At 39.7% G+C, this 18,435-nt stretch overlaps 1 protein-coding gene across 1 annotated transcript in view; it reads left to right on the top strand.

The window, feature by feature from the left end:
* The window catches only part of PDIA5 (protein disulfide isomerase family A member 5), a 130,519-nt gene extending 113,448 nt beyond the window's left edge, over window positions 1–17,071 (top strand). The window contains exons 16-17 of the mRNA XM_078351942.1: window positions 16,664–16,769; window positions 16,864–17,071. Of these exons, the coding sequence (XP_078208068.1) occupies window positions 16,664–16,756 (93 nt within the window). The 3' untranslated portion in view covers window positions 16,757–16,769; window positions 16,864–17,071. The remainder of the gene's footprint in view (window positions 1–16,663; window positions 16,770–16,863) is intronic.
* Window positions 17,072–18,435: the final 1,364 nt, after the last annotated feature.

The raw sequence follows: 18,435 nt of genomic DNA, 5'->3' as shown, positions 1-18,435 counted from the left end.
TAAAAAATTGGATACAATGTGCTTTGTCTAATATATTCTGGTTTTCATTTGTTAAGAATATTTTTTATTAAAAATAAGGTTTGACCTTAGAAATGACAAAAAGGGCAAGCAACAAAAGAGAAAAATAGGTAAACTGAACTTCAATAAAAGTAAAACATTTTGTGCTTCAAAGGACAAAGTAGGTGCACTTTATACCCACTAGAATGACTAGAATAAAGATGATAGGCAGGAGGTACTGTTGATAAGGATGTAGAGAAATCAGAATCCTCAGACGTTGCTAGTAGGAATGTAAAACGGTGGAGCTGCTTTGGGAAATAGTTCAGAAGCTCCTCGAAAAGTTAAACATGGAGTTACCGTACGGGCTAAAATTACATTCCTAGGAGAAATGAAACATATGGGCAGAAAAACTTATATGTACATGAAAGTTCAGAACAACATTACAAATAGCCCCAAAATAGAAACAACCCAAATGTCTATCAATAGACCAATGGATAAATAAAATGTGACATATACAATGAAATAAGGTCCAACTGAATCAAGTTCTGATACGTGCTACAATATGGATGAACTTTGTTGTTCTGTTTTTTGTTTGTTTGTTTTGAGACAGGGTCTCACTCTGTCCCCCAGGCTGGAGTGCAGTGGCACAATCAGGGGTCACTGCAGCCTTGGCCTCCCAGGCTCAAGTGATCCTCCCACACAGCCTCCTGAGTAGCTGGGACCACAGGCGCCTGCCACCACACCCGGCTAATTTTTGTGTTTTTTGAAGAGATGAGGTTTTGCCATGTTGCCCAGGCTGGTCTTCAATTCCTGGGCTCAGGTGATCCTCCTGCCTCAGCCTCCCAAAGTTTTGGGATTACAGGAGTGAGTCACCACACCCAGCCTCATGGATGGACTTTGAAAACCAGCTGAGTGAAAGAAGCTGGTCCCAGAAGACCATATATTGTATGATTGCATTTATATGAACATCTAGAATAGGCAAATCTATAGGGACAGAAAGTAGATTAGCAGTTTTCCAGAGCTAAGGAATAGCCGGGTGGGAGAATGGATATGGGGCTTCTTTCTGGATCCATGAAAATATTCTAAAATTAGACTGCAGTGATGGTTGTACAGCTTTGCAAAGGTATTAAAACTGTTGAATTAATGTCCTTTAAGTGGATGAATTATATGGTATGTGAATCACATTTCAATAAATCAGTTTTTTTTAAAGTACAACGCTTCTATTAGAATGACAGGTGATTTTTATTTTCATCTATTTTGGGGTGGTAAGCAGCATTCATAACAGTCATCATCTAATAAAGTGTTATCAATGATAACAGTTATATATTATCAAAAAGCCAGTGAGGCAAAGCTGCTGAGCACTTAAGCAAGCTCAAGAGCCAACAGAGATCTGGATCACAATCCTTGGCCAGGCTGCTATTAACTATTAGTCGGGTACTCTTGAGCAAGTTACCTGACCTCTCTTGTGTCTTAGCTTCTTTCTCTGCACAGAGAACAGCATGATGATTTCTTCATACTGGGTTGTTCTGAGCATTAATGTAGAGTTTGTGCAAGTGCAGAACACAATGCATGGCATATGGCAAACTCAATAAATGCAGGTTAGTAATAGGAGTAGGAATGATAGAGGTATTAGTGCCAGTGTTAGTCATCATAGGGTATCCATTGTGCAAAAAAGGTTCTGAACCACCACTCAGCCCACATGTGGTTGCAAGGCCCTCTCTCTGCAGGTTGGTAGGTTGTTGTAAGTGACGAAGTAGGAGAGGATGCTTCCCCAGTTCATACGGCTTTTGCAGAAAATGTTGAGAGAAGCATTCTTTTGGTTTCCTGGGCATTTGGAATTCCTTATTCTGATTATTTTTTTTTTCTCCATGCTTAGGGAAGCCCAGAGGGCAGCCTTTCTCTGAGCTCTGTTGGGGCCAGTAGGTAGAATACTTTTTCTCATTTTGCTGCTATATATGTTTGTTTCTTTCACTTTCTTTCTTCTTTTTAAAATTCACACCAAAACAAATGATTGAATTTATAATAAAATTACCTTGGGTTCAAAAACTATATTTGAGAGATATAAAGTAATGGAACTCAATGGAATCTGAGGTTTATCACTATTGGGTCGGTCCTATTAGGAACCTCATATATTCTACCATTTCATAGAGCTTTACATAATTAGGGAAAAATTAGGCTGGGTTTTTGCTCTTTTTAAACTTAGATTTGCTGTCTATAAACACATGGTCACATATTCTAGAGAAATTCCCTCACATGTACAAAAGAGGATGTGTTTGAGAATGTTGGCATCAGCATTGCTGGTCATGGAAAAAATGAATTTTAATCATGCAATAAAAACAGATGGTAATGGAGTTTGAATGAATTAGAGCCATACTTATCAACAAGAAAAAAATCTCCAAAAAATTATAAAGTTGAAAGATATTGAGAGTATGATATAATTTATATAAAGCTTAAAATCTACAAAACATACTATTGTTTTGGATGCCCATATTAGTAGTAAACGCTAAAAGAATTGCATAGGAATAATAATAAACACAAAATTCAGAATAGTGGTGATTTGGGCAGTGAAAGAATGGAGGGGAATGGAGTCAGGGAGGTGACTTCAACTGCTTTTGTAAGATTTTAGTCCAGGAGATGGGCATAGGATGTTCTTTATATTATTTTAATGGCTTTTCATATATTATTTTATACTTCATAAATTATTTTTTAAAGAAAAAATGTGGAAGCATGTAGTTTTTTATACTATCCTCTCTACTTTTCTGAATTTTAACATTTTTCAAATTAATAAAATACTATATTTTAATGTAAACTCTACATGTATAACCTCCCCTTTTTGTCACCTATATTTTAGTACTCAAATGAATTGAAGAAAAGATAGAGTGTGGTAGTGATATTATTTCAGAAGTAGTGAACCAAGGGCTCCTGTGCTGAGAACCAGAACTTGAAATAAATTAGGTTTGGTTCAGTCTGGAGTATTAATTGGATTTAATTATTTATGAGCTAAGTGTCATAAGGGTCCATGATCCTTAAAAGAATTAATCACATTTCAAAGGGCATTGAAAACCATATAAATGCAATAAAGTTGCATAGTCTATTCATCAGCACATTATCTTAAAGTCCTGTGGAAGAAGTAGTCTATTTAACATTCTGGAAATTAGTCCAGACTTTTGTTTCAGACTTTGTGCAATGTCATTTATTACCCATGGGAAAGAAATGATTATACACATACCATAACACAACACATATTTCATAAAGATATATGCATATTTAACAACATATATATTAGATACATGGGTGGATGACTACACAGAGTGTGGAGGAGAATGGGTAAAAATAAAATAAAATGCCTTCTGGCAGGTCTGGCTGGATTCCCACTGGATCAGCTTGCTTCCAGAGGGTGAGGATGGCTTGAGGCAGTAGAGGCTTGGGTCTTGGTCACTTCCTTGGCTAGTGGTGGGAGAAAGCTGAAGACTCTATTGTTGTTCAGATTGCTTGAGAGAGGGAAGGGCCCAGATCACACTGCACCCCAACATTGTCTCCACTTGACTAGAGCCAAGAGAGGTGGATGAGGTAAGGGTTGTCCCTGGGCTTTTCAGTTCTTGCTACTACTGCTATTGCTGTGGTGCTACAACTAATTATACTGCTCCTGTATCTGCTAATGAAACTGCCGTGTTTGAGCCCTTCCTATGAGCTGAACATCAAAAGAAGAGATTTGAAATTCTCATTTGATCTTAGCAATCCTAAGGGATACAGGTGTTGTTAAAACTACTTTACAGGTCAAGAAATTAAGATGCAGAGGAGTCAGGTACCTTACCCAAGACCTCAGGAGGAATTACATGGCACAGCTGGTTTGAGCTTCTCTTTAAGTCTCTGGGGTCATAACTTTCAGCTGTTGTCATAAAATGGGGCAGTCGCGTTTTTGTCAGCTGCAGAAATCCTCGCTGTCAGAGGAGAAACCAGCTACAAACCCAGCCTCATCAGGTGAGAAAAAAAGTTTTTCTTTTTGGTAGCCTAGACCACATATAAATTGGTAACCATACTTAGGAACCTGTATTGATAATCAGAAAAGTTATATATTCTGTGACCCAACTATTCTACTACTAGGAGTATATCCTAAGGAAATCATTAGCGACATGAGTATGCATTTGTTCACAAGGATGGACACTAGCACATAATTATAGAGGTGAAAAGTGAAAGCCACCCTCAAGTCCAATAATAAAGGGCTGATTAAATTATACATATAGCTTATAGACATATCCATATTTTAATAATTGCTAAGATGTATTACGTGCTTACCACATGCCACTGATTGTTCTAAGAGCTATATATATATAAACTCATTTAATCTATGTGATAGATTACAGTGTAATCCTGACAAAAAATTATATAGGTGTGTTTATGACTTGAGAAAAGTTCATGATTTCTGAATGAAGAAAGCACATTACAAAACTCTTTTAAAACTATAGAGAAGCAAAGAGTCATTAGAACTAAGACATGAAATTACTGTTTTTATTTTCTTCTTTGTGATTTGGAGACATATCAAAATTTTCTACAATAATAATCTATTACTTTTTTATAAATGGATTTAAAAATAAATACATAGCCAAGGTGTGTGAAGGCCTCACACACCAGCAGTATCAGGCCTCTCCAGGAGGTAGGGCCACTGATAAACAAAGGGGGGAAGCCCAGCTGGTGCCATGGCCAGAGAGCCGGTCACCCCTAATGAGAGCCAGCTGCCACCCCTCTCTATCAAGGGCCCTGCCCACAGCCCTATTTACTAGGAAGCTCTGCTTCTGTGAGGCCCTGGCACCAAGGCCTGGGTCAGCAAAGAGAGTTCAGTCATTCTGGACAATATTAAAAACAGAGTTACACAGGCTGACACTCTCAAGACTATGATCAAAGATCTTGTAAAAAAGAAAAAGGGAAAAAACACAAAAGTTGGCTTGTCAGTCAAGACAGGTTTATTTTAGAGAAAACAAAACTGAGAGGAGCTTCTGGCCGAGATAGGTCAGAGGCACACTCTCTTACAGACTAAGAGTTTTAAGTATTCAGGGTGGGAGAGTTTATTAGAGGCTTGGACTGCTTCTGTGTTTCTTTGTTGTGCTTATCTGGGAGAGTTGTGTATCCATTCCCATATACCTTTCTGCAGCTGCAGGCATATCCCCTGAGTCTTCTTTTAGCCTCCCTGTCTTAGTGCACCTGAAGGGAAAGGAATGTGCTTATTAAGGCCCACTGTTTTACTGGGACCCATTGTATGAGGGTAAACTTTGGCAGTTACCCAAGAGACATTCCCCCCACCTGCCTCTGTACCCAAGCTGTTACTTATCTGTGTTTTAATGTCTGCTCTTTCTGGCTGCTTGTAGTTAGAAGAGAAGTGATGTCCTTGAAATGCATGAGTCTAGAAAGGGAGATGGAACTTAAAGTGGCAGTGTTTGTCTGAGATGACAGTGCTCCTGCTCTGTCAGGTCTTATTCCCACTTTAAAAGGCATTCACCGTCTCTGGCTCCTGTTGACTTCTTGAACCCAGTTTCCCAGGACTCTCGGCAGCCTTCACTCACACTAGAAAGGCCATTTCCTCCCAACTTTCCCTGGTACCTGTGATGCGTTTTCTCCTTCTCCATATTTTCCAGACTTCTCTTTCCAATCCTCTGCTCTAAAATATCTTTTTCCAAGCCTATGGATTGTTCCAAGCCTAGGGATGATGCTCCCAACTTTCCCTGGTACCTGTGGTGCGTTTTCTCCTTCTCCATATTTTCCAAACTTCTCTTTCCAGTCCTCTGCTCTAAAATATCTTTTTCCAAGCCTATGGATTGTTCCAAGCCTAGGGATGATGCTGATGAAACTGATAATAGTGCCAATGCAACTGCTTTAAACATAGGTGTAATGCAGTAATAGCATTTAAATAGTATTTAAACAACACATAGTGCTACTACTATTAAATAGTAATAGCTTTATTTAGTGGTTAAAGCTACTGTTTATTTAGCACTATATATTGTTCAAGTATATTAAATCCCGTTTAACCCATATGGCTCATCTGTGTGCAGATACTAGTCTCCCTCTTCACAGATAAAAAAATCTATGGCTCAGTGAGGTGAGGTAACTTTTCCAAGGTCCTGCCATGAATAAATGTTAGAAACAAACCTCAAACCCAGGTGTGTCTATGCATTCACAAAGCACTTCCTTATCTACGACCTCCCTAAATCTGTGAGGATGGCAGGTATGATCATCCCTGTTTGACAGTTAAGGAATTGAAGTCTGGCTGCTGATAAACGGTGACGGGGAAAGGAAGTCTAAAAATCCTAGTTTCCTGAATCCTAGGTGCAGAAAACATTGATTATGTGAAAAGACTTGTCATGGCTGCCCTAATGTGAATTCAGATGAATCTGGAATTCTGGATTTTATCTACTCTCTTAAGTGCAATTCTGAATTCATCAATGCCCAGGAAAGGCGCTGGTGGAAAACAACCCTATGAATGGAATATCAGGCATGTGCACATATGAATGTAATACATATGAATATAGAGAACAGTCTTGTGAGAAAGTATCCACCAAAAATCTGTGTACAAAGAGATTTAAGGTTAAATTTAAGACGAAGTAAATATTTTTGCTTTTTTTTCTAAAAATATGCACTCAGGGCCTATGAATGGAGAATAAGAAGTCTCCCCCTTTGTGCATTTGTGACCTTTGACTCCTGTTATAGGGAACTAGAACTCCATCTTTGAGGAGTCCTGTGTTCCAGAGTAGATATGCTGATAAGACAGTTTGCCAGGTGCGGTGGCTCACACCTGTAATCTCAGCCAGGCCGGTGGATCATCTGAGGTCAGAGATTCAAGATCAGCCTGGTCAACATGATGAAACCCTATCTCTACTAAAAATACAAAAATTAGACAGGCATGGTGGCACTCGCCTATAATCCCAGCTACTCAGAAGGCTGAAGCAGGAGAATCACTTGAATCCAGGAGGCGGAGGTTGCAGCGAGCTGAGATCGTGCCATTGCACTCCAGCCTGGGTGACAGGATGAGACTCTGTCTCAAAAAAAAAAAAAAAAAAAAAGAAGTGTACAGCTATACAAGGAAAGGGAGATGGAAAAAAGATAAAGAAAAAAATATGCAATCCAGTGGTTTTTAATATATTTCACAGTTGTGTGACCATCACTATAGTCAATTTTAGAACATTTTCATCACCCTCCAAAAGAAACCCTGTACCCCATACCGCATATTTATCATTCCCCAATCTCTTCACCCCACCTCCCAGTCCTGGGCAATCACTAATCTTATTTCTATCTTTATAGATTGCCTATTCTGCACATTTTATATAAATGGGGTCATATGTGGTCTTCTGTGACTGAATTCTTTCATTTAGCATAATGTTTTTCAGTTTCATCCATGTTGTAGCATGTATCAGTGCATCATTCCTTTTTATAACAAATAATATTCCATTGTATTCGCATATTATATTTTATTTATCCATTGGTTGATGGACATCGGGTTCTTTCCACCTTTTTGCTATTATAAATAATGCTGATATAAATATTCAGAGGCAAATTTTTGTGTGAAGGTATATTTTCACTTCTCCTGCGTATATACCTAGGAATGTTTTAAAATAATTAATTGGGAAGCCATTAGGCTGAGATTGCTCCAGCATGTTGGGTTCCTATGTAAGCAAACCAAAACCGAACTCAGTGTCAATGGTAAAACAAACCTTAAGCTTAACCAATCAGAAACCAAGCAACCTCCAACCAAGGCTTTCCACTTTAACCAATCAAATTTTTCTTTGTCTTTGTCTTCCACAAACATCTTATAAAAATTTCCCCTCACATTCCTTCACTGAACTGCTTTTGGTGTGGTGCAGCCAAATTCCTGAATTGCTGAATGCTCAAAGAAACATTAAAATTTTAACCTTCCTCAGTTTATTTTGTAGCAAGTGGAATTACTGGGTCAAATGTTAACCTATTGTTTACCTTTGGAGGAACTGCCAGATTTCTCTTCTCTTTTCCCTTCCCCTCCCCTGCCCCCTTCCCGCCCCTCCCCCCTCCCCTCTCCTCCCCGCCTTCCGTCTCTTCTCTTCTCTTCTCTTTTCTTCTTTTGACACGGAGTCTTGTTCTGTCGCCCAAGCTGCAGTGCAGTTGTGCGATCTTGGCTCACTGCAACCTCCACCTTGCGTTCAAGCAATTCTCCTGCCTCAGCATCCCGAGAAGCTGGGATTACAGAAGAGTGCCACCAAGTCTGGCTAATTTTCGTATTTTTAGTAGACACGGATTTTACCATGTTGGCCAGGCTAGTCTCAAACTCCTGACCTCAGATGAACTGCCTGCCTTGGCCTCCCAAAGTGCTGGAATTATAGGCGTCTAAAGTAGATACACCATTCTACATTCCCACCATCTATGCACCATGATATACGGGGGTTTTGCTTTCTCCATTGTCTCACTAACATGTGTTATCAGCTGGCTTTTTGATTAAAGCTATTACCGTGGTTGTGAAATAGTATCTCATTGTAGTTTTGACTTGCATTTCCCTAATGGTTGGTTATGTTGAGCATCCTTTTATGTATTCGTATAGTTGTATATCTTCTTTGAACAAATGTTGATTGAGATTCTGTGCCCACTTTTTAATTGGGTTATTTTTCTTGAGTTGCGAGAGTTCTTTGTATGTTCTAGACAGATGTCTCTTATCAAATATATGATTTGCAAGTATTTTCTTTCATTCTCTGTGTTGTCATTTTGCTTTCTGGACAGCATCCTTTGATTTAAAAAGGTTTTAAATATTATAGTCGTGTTTATTTTTTATTTTGTTGTTCATGATTTTGGTGTCATATCTCAAAAAACATTGCCAAATCCAAGGTTGTGAAGATTTACTCCTATATTTTCTCCTAAGGGTTTTTTAATTTTAGCTCTTAAATTTAGGTCTTTGATCAATTTTTAATAAGTTGGGAGTCCATGTTCACTCTTTGGCCTGTAGAAATCTAGTTGTCCCAGCACCATTTGTTGAAAAGACAATTATTTCACTTATTAAATTATTTTCACACTCTTGTTGAAAACCAATTGACTGTAAATATGAAGATTTTTGGATTCTCAGTTCTATTGCATTGATCTATATGTCTGTTTTAATGCCAGTACCACATATCTTGATTACTGTAGATTTATAGGTTTTGAAATCACAAGTTTGAGTCCTACTACTTTGTTATTTTTCAATTTTGTTTTAGTTGTTCTAGGTCCCTTGAGTTTCCATGTGAACGTTAGAGTTAGCTTACCATTACTGCAAAGAAGTCCAGCTGGTAGGGGGAGGAATACATTGACATAGATTGTGTTAAATCTGTAGGTCAATGTGGTGAATATTGCCATCTTAGCAATATTTAGTCTCCTGATCCATGAACATGAAATGTCTGTTCATTTATTTAAATCTTCTGGCCTGGTGCAATGGCTCACACCTATAATCCCAGCACTTTGAGAGGCCAAGGTGGGTGGATCATCTGAAGTCAGGAATTCAAAACTAGCCTGGCCAACATGGGGAAACCTTGTCTTTACTAAAAGAAATATGAAAATTAGCCAGGCATGGTGGCACAGGCCCATAATCCCAGCTACTTGGGGAGGCTGAGGCAGGAGAATTGCTTGAACCCGGCAGGCAGAGGTTGCAATGAGCCAACATTGCACCACTGCATTCCAGCCTGGGCAACAGGGTGACTCTGTAAAAAAATAAAAAGTCTAACATTTTTCAACAGTGTTTTGTAATTTACAGAGTATAAATTTTACACTGCTTTTATTAGATGTATTCCTAAATATTTTATTCTTTTCGATTACATTGTAAATGGAATTTTTAAAATTTTATTTTTGGATTGTTCATGGCTAGTATATAGAAATACTATTGATTTCTGTATATTGTGCTTATATCCTGCAACCTTGCTGAACTTGGTTATTTGTTCTAGTAGTTTTTTGTGGATTCCTTAGGATTTTCCATACATAAGATCATGTCATTTGCAAATAGAGATAGTTTTTCTTTTTTCTTTCCAATCTGGAAGACTTTTATTTCATTTTCTTACACCCCTAAGTTTAAAAAAGTAATTCTTAAGTTCATTATTTTGGTTTGCTTAAAACAAAGTTCAAAATCAATTATTATCTCAATAAAGCTGTTTTTAAGGAAACATTTTAACTTTCCTTAAACTCATCACATATGGTGTAAGGAGCAGGGGGAGCTATTGGCCCATTTTCTTCTATGATTTTTCCAGGTACATTTGGATGCTTAGATATAAAAATAGTTGGACTCATGCTCTATAGATGTTTTACAAACCTGGCTGGGCATAGGGGATTGCCCCTGTAATCCCAGCACTTTGGGAAGCTGAGGCAGGAGGATTACTTGAGGCCAGGAGTTCAAGATCAGCACAGTCAACATTGTAAGACACTGTCTCTACAAAAAAATTAAATAAAACAAAAACATTAGCCAGGCATGGCGATATGTGCCTATAGTCCCAGCTACTTGGGAGGCTGAGACAGGAAGATCACTTGCACCAAGGAGTTTGAGGTTGCAGTGAACTTGCCACTGTACTCCAGCCTGGCCTACAAAGCCAAACCCTATCAGTAAAAATAAATAAATAAATAAATTAGATATTTTGTAATCTTGTTCTCAGGAGCTCAATGCACAGTCAAACCCTTCTCAGGATTAAGAGGCGTTATGAACATTAAAAAAATCATATCCCTATTGGATGAGGGTGTCCTGAAATAGGAACTGGTGGAGGGTTTGTGGGTCCAGCTGCACACAGGGGACTGCTCCTACTACCACAGGGGGTGCCTTTTGGCCTCAGAGATAGTGCAGCATCCAAGTCCCTGCATCCTTCCCTTGGGGTGGAAATGAGGACTGCACAGGTATTTCTTGCAGTCTACATGTCCAAATACCCCAAAATCTAGTTTTCCTACTACTTTTCAATCCATAGATGAGGATCTAGAGACTGTGCTTCCAGGATGACATTGGGACTAGGGGCCATGAGGAGGTGGGAAGGCTTAGCATCTGCACAAGGTCTGACTGGTAAATACCCTCGTGATCACCTCTGCTGCTGCAGTCACCCGGTATTTTGTGAGGACCCAGGCTCTTGCGCTGCATGGTCCCAGAGCAATCTCCTCTGGCTCAGGAGGTCTGAAAAGCAAATCAATCATCTACAGTATGGAATATAGTTCTTATTACCAGTGTCCTTTTATTTTCAATAGGTTCTTATGTGACTTGTTTGTGCTTCTGCTCAGCTCTAATTAGTTCACGTTCTGTGCAAAGGCACCCCCTAAATATTATTTGACTGGAAGTGACATTAACATTTTCCTGTGTCAATAAGAATGCTTCAGAAGCAGGATTTTCCGTGGGTCCAAACTGCACATTGTCTAATTATACCATAATTGAATTAACCGGTTTCTCCAGAAAGAGGTTGAGATCACTTTGGGGGGATGCAAGCACTAAGTTCTTAATGTCTCTCTTTGGATAAGACTGTGTGTCACCAGCATTGGTGACCCAGCACTGCAGTGACATCCATCTTTCTAATAAGGATAATCCATAGACAAGCCCCATCACTTAAGCATGTGGCCAGGACTGCCCAGAGCATGGCCTGGCCCTCAGTTCTGGTTCGTCTGTAAAATCTATAAGTAGTGTTTGGAAGAAAAAGAGAATATATTCCCGAGGGGATGTGTTAGGATAACTGCTCTGAGGAGAACAATTTCCTTTTCATTATCAATCCTGAAATACATCAGTAACAAAATTCCACTCAGATTCTGGCTGTGATTCTAGGAACCTAAGGAATTGCCAGGTGAGTCCACATGAAGCCACCCAGGTACCAGGGTCTGAATGGGTTAACACTGGGTGCTCAAAATGGACAGAAGGGCAGACAGTCCATGAAAGCTCTCTGCATGTCCAGCGAGTTCCCTGTGTCCTCATAGTGTTGCTTGCAGGTCTGGATAGACCCTCTGTGGTTTCTACTCATCATTTTTGCCTGGCTCTCACCTCCAAGGGCCATCTCTGTAGAGAGCTGCACTCATCATCCCTCCAACCTGGGGACATGATTATCATTTCCAAGCCTCCCTTGGCTTTTTTTCAAAAATTTATAGATTCTCTTTTGTCTCCATGCATATCTCCCTCACCAGTGTGTGAGATGTGTCCGTAAGTATACAAGTGTCCTTATGAACATGTGATGTCATTGTGTGCACTTATGCATTTCAAGTAACATGAATGGCATGGGGCTTAAAAAATGATATAAAACAAGAGAGGGGATTTAATGGACTGATCATGAAATTTTGTTATGAAATGAGGAACTCTTGAAATGATTATGATGAACTCTCTGCACTTAAAGTTAAAAAAACAAAAACCTGGATCTCTTGAACCTTAAGGTCAAGGTTCCCTTCTTAGAGCAACAGGACATGATGAATGCCCCATGCTGCAGCCATCGAGCAAGCTTTAAGGGCCAGATTTGTTCCAATAGTAATAAACAATCTTACCAGTTATAAGACATCTCACATCATGTACCCTCTTCATGTAGGATGCATTGAGAATGACCAAATATAATATTCTTGCCAAAAAATGCATAAGCTCAATCTAATCATAAGAAAACACCAGACAAACCTGAATGAGGGACATTTTACAAAATAAGTTAATAGTGCTTTTCAGAAGTATCAAGGTCATGAAAAACAAGAAAATACCAAGGAAATGTCACAGATCAGAAGCATCTAAGGAGATGTATAGCAAAATGCAGTCTGAGACCCTGGATTGAATACCAAAACAGAAGGAGGACATTCATGAGAAAACTAATAAAATGCTATAAGTTTTTAGTCTTTTCATTATAGTACCAATGTTAATTTCCAGGTTTTGATAACCATACTGTAGTTATGTAAGCTGTTAGCAGTAGAGGAAGCCAAGTGAAGATTATACAGGAAGTCTCAGTACTATTTTTGCAACTTTTCTCTAAAATTATTTCAAAATAAAAAGATTTAAAAAATTTAGGCCTAATGTCTTTTTTGGGAGTCAATTTTTGATGACTGATTCAATGTTTTCATAGTTATTGATCTATCTAAATTTTCTATCACTTCTCTGAAAGTTTTGGTAATTTTTTTTTCTCAAAAGTTTTCCATTTCAACTATGTTTTCAGAATTTGGCGTGATATTCATTTATATACTCCTCCAACAGGTTTTGAATTCTCTGCTAGGTTTATAGTTACATCACCCTTTTTATAACTAGCTTTATTCATTTGGCTGTCTCTTACTCTGTTTTCTCCTATGGTTAGGGCCAAAAGATCTTGGTCCTTTTACCTTTCAAAAAATCTGTTTTGGTTTTGGTAATCATCCCATTGTTTGTTTTCTAGTTTCAGCGATTTCTCATTTCATCTTCATTTTTTCTTCCTTCTATTCTTTTTAATTCATTCTATTACTTTTTCTAACTTCTTGAATGCTTTGCTCATTAATTTGCTATCTCTTCTTTCCTAATGTAGACAGTCATAAGAATGTATAGTTATTTTTTCTACTTCTGTTTGCATCACTTAAGTCTTAGTATGCAGTGCTTTCATTGTTGTATAAACTTAAGGGTTCTCATTTCTTTAACTCACAGATTATTTGTGTAAGTACGCTTCCTTTCTTCCTTCCTTCCTTCCTTTTTTCTTTCTTTCTTGCTTTCTTTTTTTCTTCCTTTCTTCTTTTCTTTCTTTTGTTTCACTGTGTTGCTTGGCCTGGTCTAGAACTCCTGCTCATAAAAGACCCTCCCACCTTGACCTCCCAAGGTGCTGGGATTACACGCATGAGCCACCATGCGCAGCTCCTTTCCCTTTCTAAATATATGGGACTTACATTGTTTTGTTATTATTCCTAATTTTATTTTATTACAATACAAGTGTTAATATCATCTAAACAGTATCCTTGTCATTGGCACAAAGTTCAAAACGCAATTTTAGTAAATATTGTCCATTTGCTCTTCCCCCTTCCCTCCAAAAGAATTATTGGTTGCCTGAAATGAGAATAATTTGAGGTTTCATCCTTGACTCACCCACCCTGCATCTTTCATAATTGACTGAATAATCTGAGGTTTCATCCTTGACTCTCCCTCCCTACATCTTTCCAACAACTCTGTATACTAATGAATAATATTATAGCGCACCTATAGCTTGATTTGTGATTCAGTTCATCACCTTCAAACAAATTACAGCCAAGAAAAGTTTTCAAATTAGCATCTCCTCTCTGGCACTTGCAGGTATCAGTGCCATTTGCGTGTGGATGGAGGTTATGGAGATTTGTGATTGTGCTGAAGAACACAGGCCTGGAATCAGTACTTATTGCTGATGTTAAAGTATGATGAATAATATCTTGGTTGATTTATATATCCCCACTACTCCAAACACTGAGCTAAGCTGGAATCTGAAGACAAGGTCAGGAAAGTCACTCTAAAATGGAATCTAATGGAATCTAATGAAATTTAATAGTCTGGGCATGGCGGCTCACACCTGTAATCCCAGCACTTTGGGAGGCCAAGGCCAGACTAGCCTGGCCAACATGGGAAACCCCTTCTCTACTAAAAATACAAAAAAAAAAAAAAAAAAAAAAAAAAACACTGCTGGGCGCAGTGTCTCATGCCTGTAATCCCAGCACTTTGGGAGCCTGAAGCGGGTGGATCACAAAGTCAGGAGATCGAGACCATCCTGGCCAACATGGTGAAACCCTGTCTCTACTAAAATACAAAAAATTAGCCAGGCATGGTGGCTCTCGCCTGTAATCCCAGTTATTCGGGAGGCTGAGGAAGAAGAATTGCTTTAACTCAGGAGGCAGAGATTTTAGTGAGCTGAGATCAGGCCATTGCACTCCAGCCTGGGCAACAAGAGCAAAACTCTGTTTCAAAAATAAATAAATGCATCAAATAAATAAGTAAATAATGAAATTTAATAGACAAAGGAGGGGAATTTTTGCAACAGATGTATTCTATTTTGGGGTTCTAAATGTGCTTTTCTATAAGCCTGAGATGTCAGAAAAAATGGCCCTAACTTATACAGACTTTAAAGAAGTGCCAGTAGTAGTTATTCATCTGCCTGTATTAGTCAGTGTTGACCGCACAAACAGAACAAATAGCTTGTGTATATTTATAGAGAGATTTATTTTTATTTTAAGGAATTGGTTCATGAGGTTATAGAGGCTGGCAAATCAAAAATCTGCAGCATGGGCTCGTACAGCGGTCCCCAACCTTTCTGACACCAGGAACCAGTTTCATGGAAGACAATTTTTCCATGGATGAGTGGCAGGGGTGATTCTCATAAGGAGTGTGCAACCTAGATCCTTCACATGCACAGTGCACACATGCTCCTATGAAAATCTGATGCCACCACTGACCTAACAGGAGCTCAGGCAGGAATGCTCTTGCTCACCTCCTACTATGCAGCTCAGTTTCTAACAGGCCCCGGACTGGTACCGTCCGTGGCTGGGGGGTTGGGGATCCCTGGCTAGGAAACTCAGAGAGCGTGGGTGCTGCAGCTCAAGTCTGAAGGCCATCTGCCGGCAGAATTTCTTTTTGCATGGAGAAGGCCATACTTTGCTCTAGCTTTCAACTGATTGGGTGAGGCCCACCCACATTATGGAGGGCAATCTGCCTGACTCCAAGCAGATGAGTAATGTTAAATGTTAATATCAGCAAAAACACCCTCACAGAAATATCTAGCATAATGTTTAACCAAATATCTGGGCACCATGGTCCATTGTGTTTTTGTTTTGTTTTGCTTATTTATTTTTAATTTTTGTGTGTACATAGTAGTCCTATATATTTATGGGGTACATAAGATGTTTCAATACAGGCATGCAATGTGAAATAAGCGCTAATGAAGAATGGGGTATCCATCCTCTCGAGCATTTATCTTTTGAGTTACAAACAATCCAATTATACTCTTTATTGTAAAATGTAAAACTAAGTTATTGTTGACTATAGTCACCCCACTGTGTTATTAAATAGTAGGTCTTCTTCATTCTTTCTATTTTTTTGGTACCCATTAATCATCTCCACATTCTCCTGAGGCCTGCACTGCCCTTCTCAGCCTCTGGTAACCATCCTTCTACTCTCTATGTCCATGAATTCAGTCGTTTTGATTTTGAGATCCCACTGTTTTCCTTTTTAGAGACTAGTTCGGGCTTTTCACCCAGGGCGGAGTAAGTGGTGCAGTCAGCTCACTGCAGCCTTGAACTCCTGGGCCCAAGTGATCTTCCTGCCTCTCAGCCTCCAGAGTAGCTAGATGGCTATTTTTTTTTAATTTTTGATAGAGAGAGGGGTCTCATTATGTTGCCCAAGTGGCCCATCTACATTGATATAAAAATTGACCATCACTGCTCAATGGGGTAAGGGCTGTGGTGAGTTCCTGTTAGCATTTAATCAATAGGAGACCTGAGAAGAGGAAGACTTTGATTCCCAGCTGTGTGGCTGCTTAGTTTTGTGACCTCAGGCAGTTTTATAACTTCTTTCTACAATAAAATGATAGTTTAAAAAAAATTATTATGTTTTTAGAGACAGGGTCTCACTCTTCTGCTGAGGCTGGAGTGCAATGGTGTGATCATAGCTCACTGCATTCTTGACTTACTGGCCTCAGGTGATCCTCCCACCTCAACCTCCTGCGTAGCTGGTACCACAGCTGGTACCACCATGCCTGGCTAATTTTTTGTGTTTTTTTTGGTATTTCTTTTGTAGAGACAGGATCTCACCATTTTACCTAAGCTGGTCTCAGACTCTTGGGCCCAAGCAATCTGCCCTCCTCGGCCTCCCAGAGTGCTGGGATTATGAGCCACCACGACTGGTGAGTTGTGAAGTTAAATGATATAACCCATATGCAACATCTAAGGGTCTCTCATAGGTATTCAGTAATTGTTCGTTTCTCTCTGCTTCCTCAGAAAAGAGTATTTTCCAGTTGCTGCCTCAGCCTGAACCGAACTTTTGAGTTGATCCAACATCCTGGGTTCTGACAACTCTGCTTACAAAATGACATTCAGATGACTCATTACATTTTCCACGTGTGTGAGCATAATTCTCCTTGGAAAGGAGCATTCCATTGTTCATTAATACAATGGCATTCTTATTCATAAATGAGAAATTTATAAATTTCGGGGTCAGAAATTGTTGGTAAGAAAAGAAATCTACCCTAAGAAACGCAAATAAAAACAGAGGTTGTGGCCGGGTGCGGTGGCTCAAGCCTATAATCCCAGCACTTTGGGAGGCTGAGGCGGGTGGATCACGAGGTCAAGAGGTCGAGACCATCCTGGTCAACATGGTGAAACTCCGTCTCTATTAAAAATAATTTTAAAAAATTAGCTGGGCATGGTGGTGCATGCCTGTAATCCCAGCTACTCTGGAGGCTGAGGCAGGAAAATTGCCTGAGCCCAGGAGGTAGAGGTTGCCCTGAGCCGAGATCGTGCCATTGCACTCCAGCCTGGGTAACAAGAGCGAAACTCCATCTCAAAAAAAAAAAAAAAAGGGAAAAAACCCCAAAATAAAACAGGGGTTGTTATCAACACTGGGAGGAATCTCGCAGAGACTTAATTACAGGAAATAGCCTGTCCTCATTGGAAACCATAAAATGAGATCTCTCTCTCTCTCTCTCTCTCTCCAGATACATATAATTTTATTCATTTCCCTTTGGCTTCCTTTGCTATGTTCTAAATGTCCACTCCCTTGTAATTTGAGTCACAAGTGACACTTCACAGGTTCTCTGGCCAGCTCTCCACATGACCTTGCAGCTTTATGCCCATGCCATCTGACTCACTCGTTCTCTATGTTTCTTAAGTAAAACTCATGAGAAAATCTAATTGGTTGCTGGATGATTCCTTTGGTCACATGTTCAAATCCACTGTGGCTAAGTGGCAATGAGTTGGCATGTAATTGATAGACTGATCCTTCCAGGAATATGAACCAAAAACTTAAGCTAAAAGGGTTAATTGGTTGTGGCGGTGAAGTAACCTGCAGCTTTGTTACTAGGAGGGTTGCTTGGCTGGGTCAGTCAATGTACCTCTAAGAGTGGTGCCTGCCCTGTGCTCCTGCATCCCCAGCCCAAAGTCTGCCCTGATCTCCCAGCAATCCTCCAGATGTGCACAGGCTGGTCTCCCTCAGTGAGAGGAGGCTAGGCTCCCAGAGGCCTTTCTGCTGCTATAGTTTCTTGAGACTCCAGGTTGCCATTTGACTGACCTCTGGGGAAGCCTGACCTCTCCACGGTGTGACTTCCAGCCTACTGCTGTGATGGCTGGAATTGGAATGGACCGATATCTGCTGTGGCCTGCTCTTTGTATTTCCCATCTTGCCACCTCTCTGGCTTCCCTGGGCTGTGGCTCTTCACACCTCCACAGTTCTGGGAAGTTTTCTGAAATATAACTTCGCATATTTTCCCCAGCAGCCAGCTAGATCCCTCAGAGGGTGCCCCTAGCCCAGTGCTTTACCCCATTCCTGGATGGACCAACTCAGAACATTGGCTT

The sequence above is a fragment of the Callithrix jacchus genome, chromosome 15 (assembly GCF_049354715.1).
Source record: "Callithrix jacchus isolate 240 chromosome 15, calJac240_pri, whole genome shotgun sequence".
Taxonomy (NCBI): Eukaryota; Metazoa; Chordata; class Mammalia; order Primates; family Cebidae; genus Callithrix; species Callithrix jacchus.
This window is presented reverse-complemented; position numbering and strand designations above follow the sequence as displayed.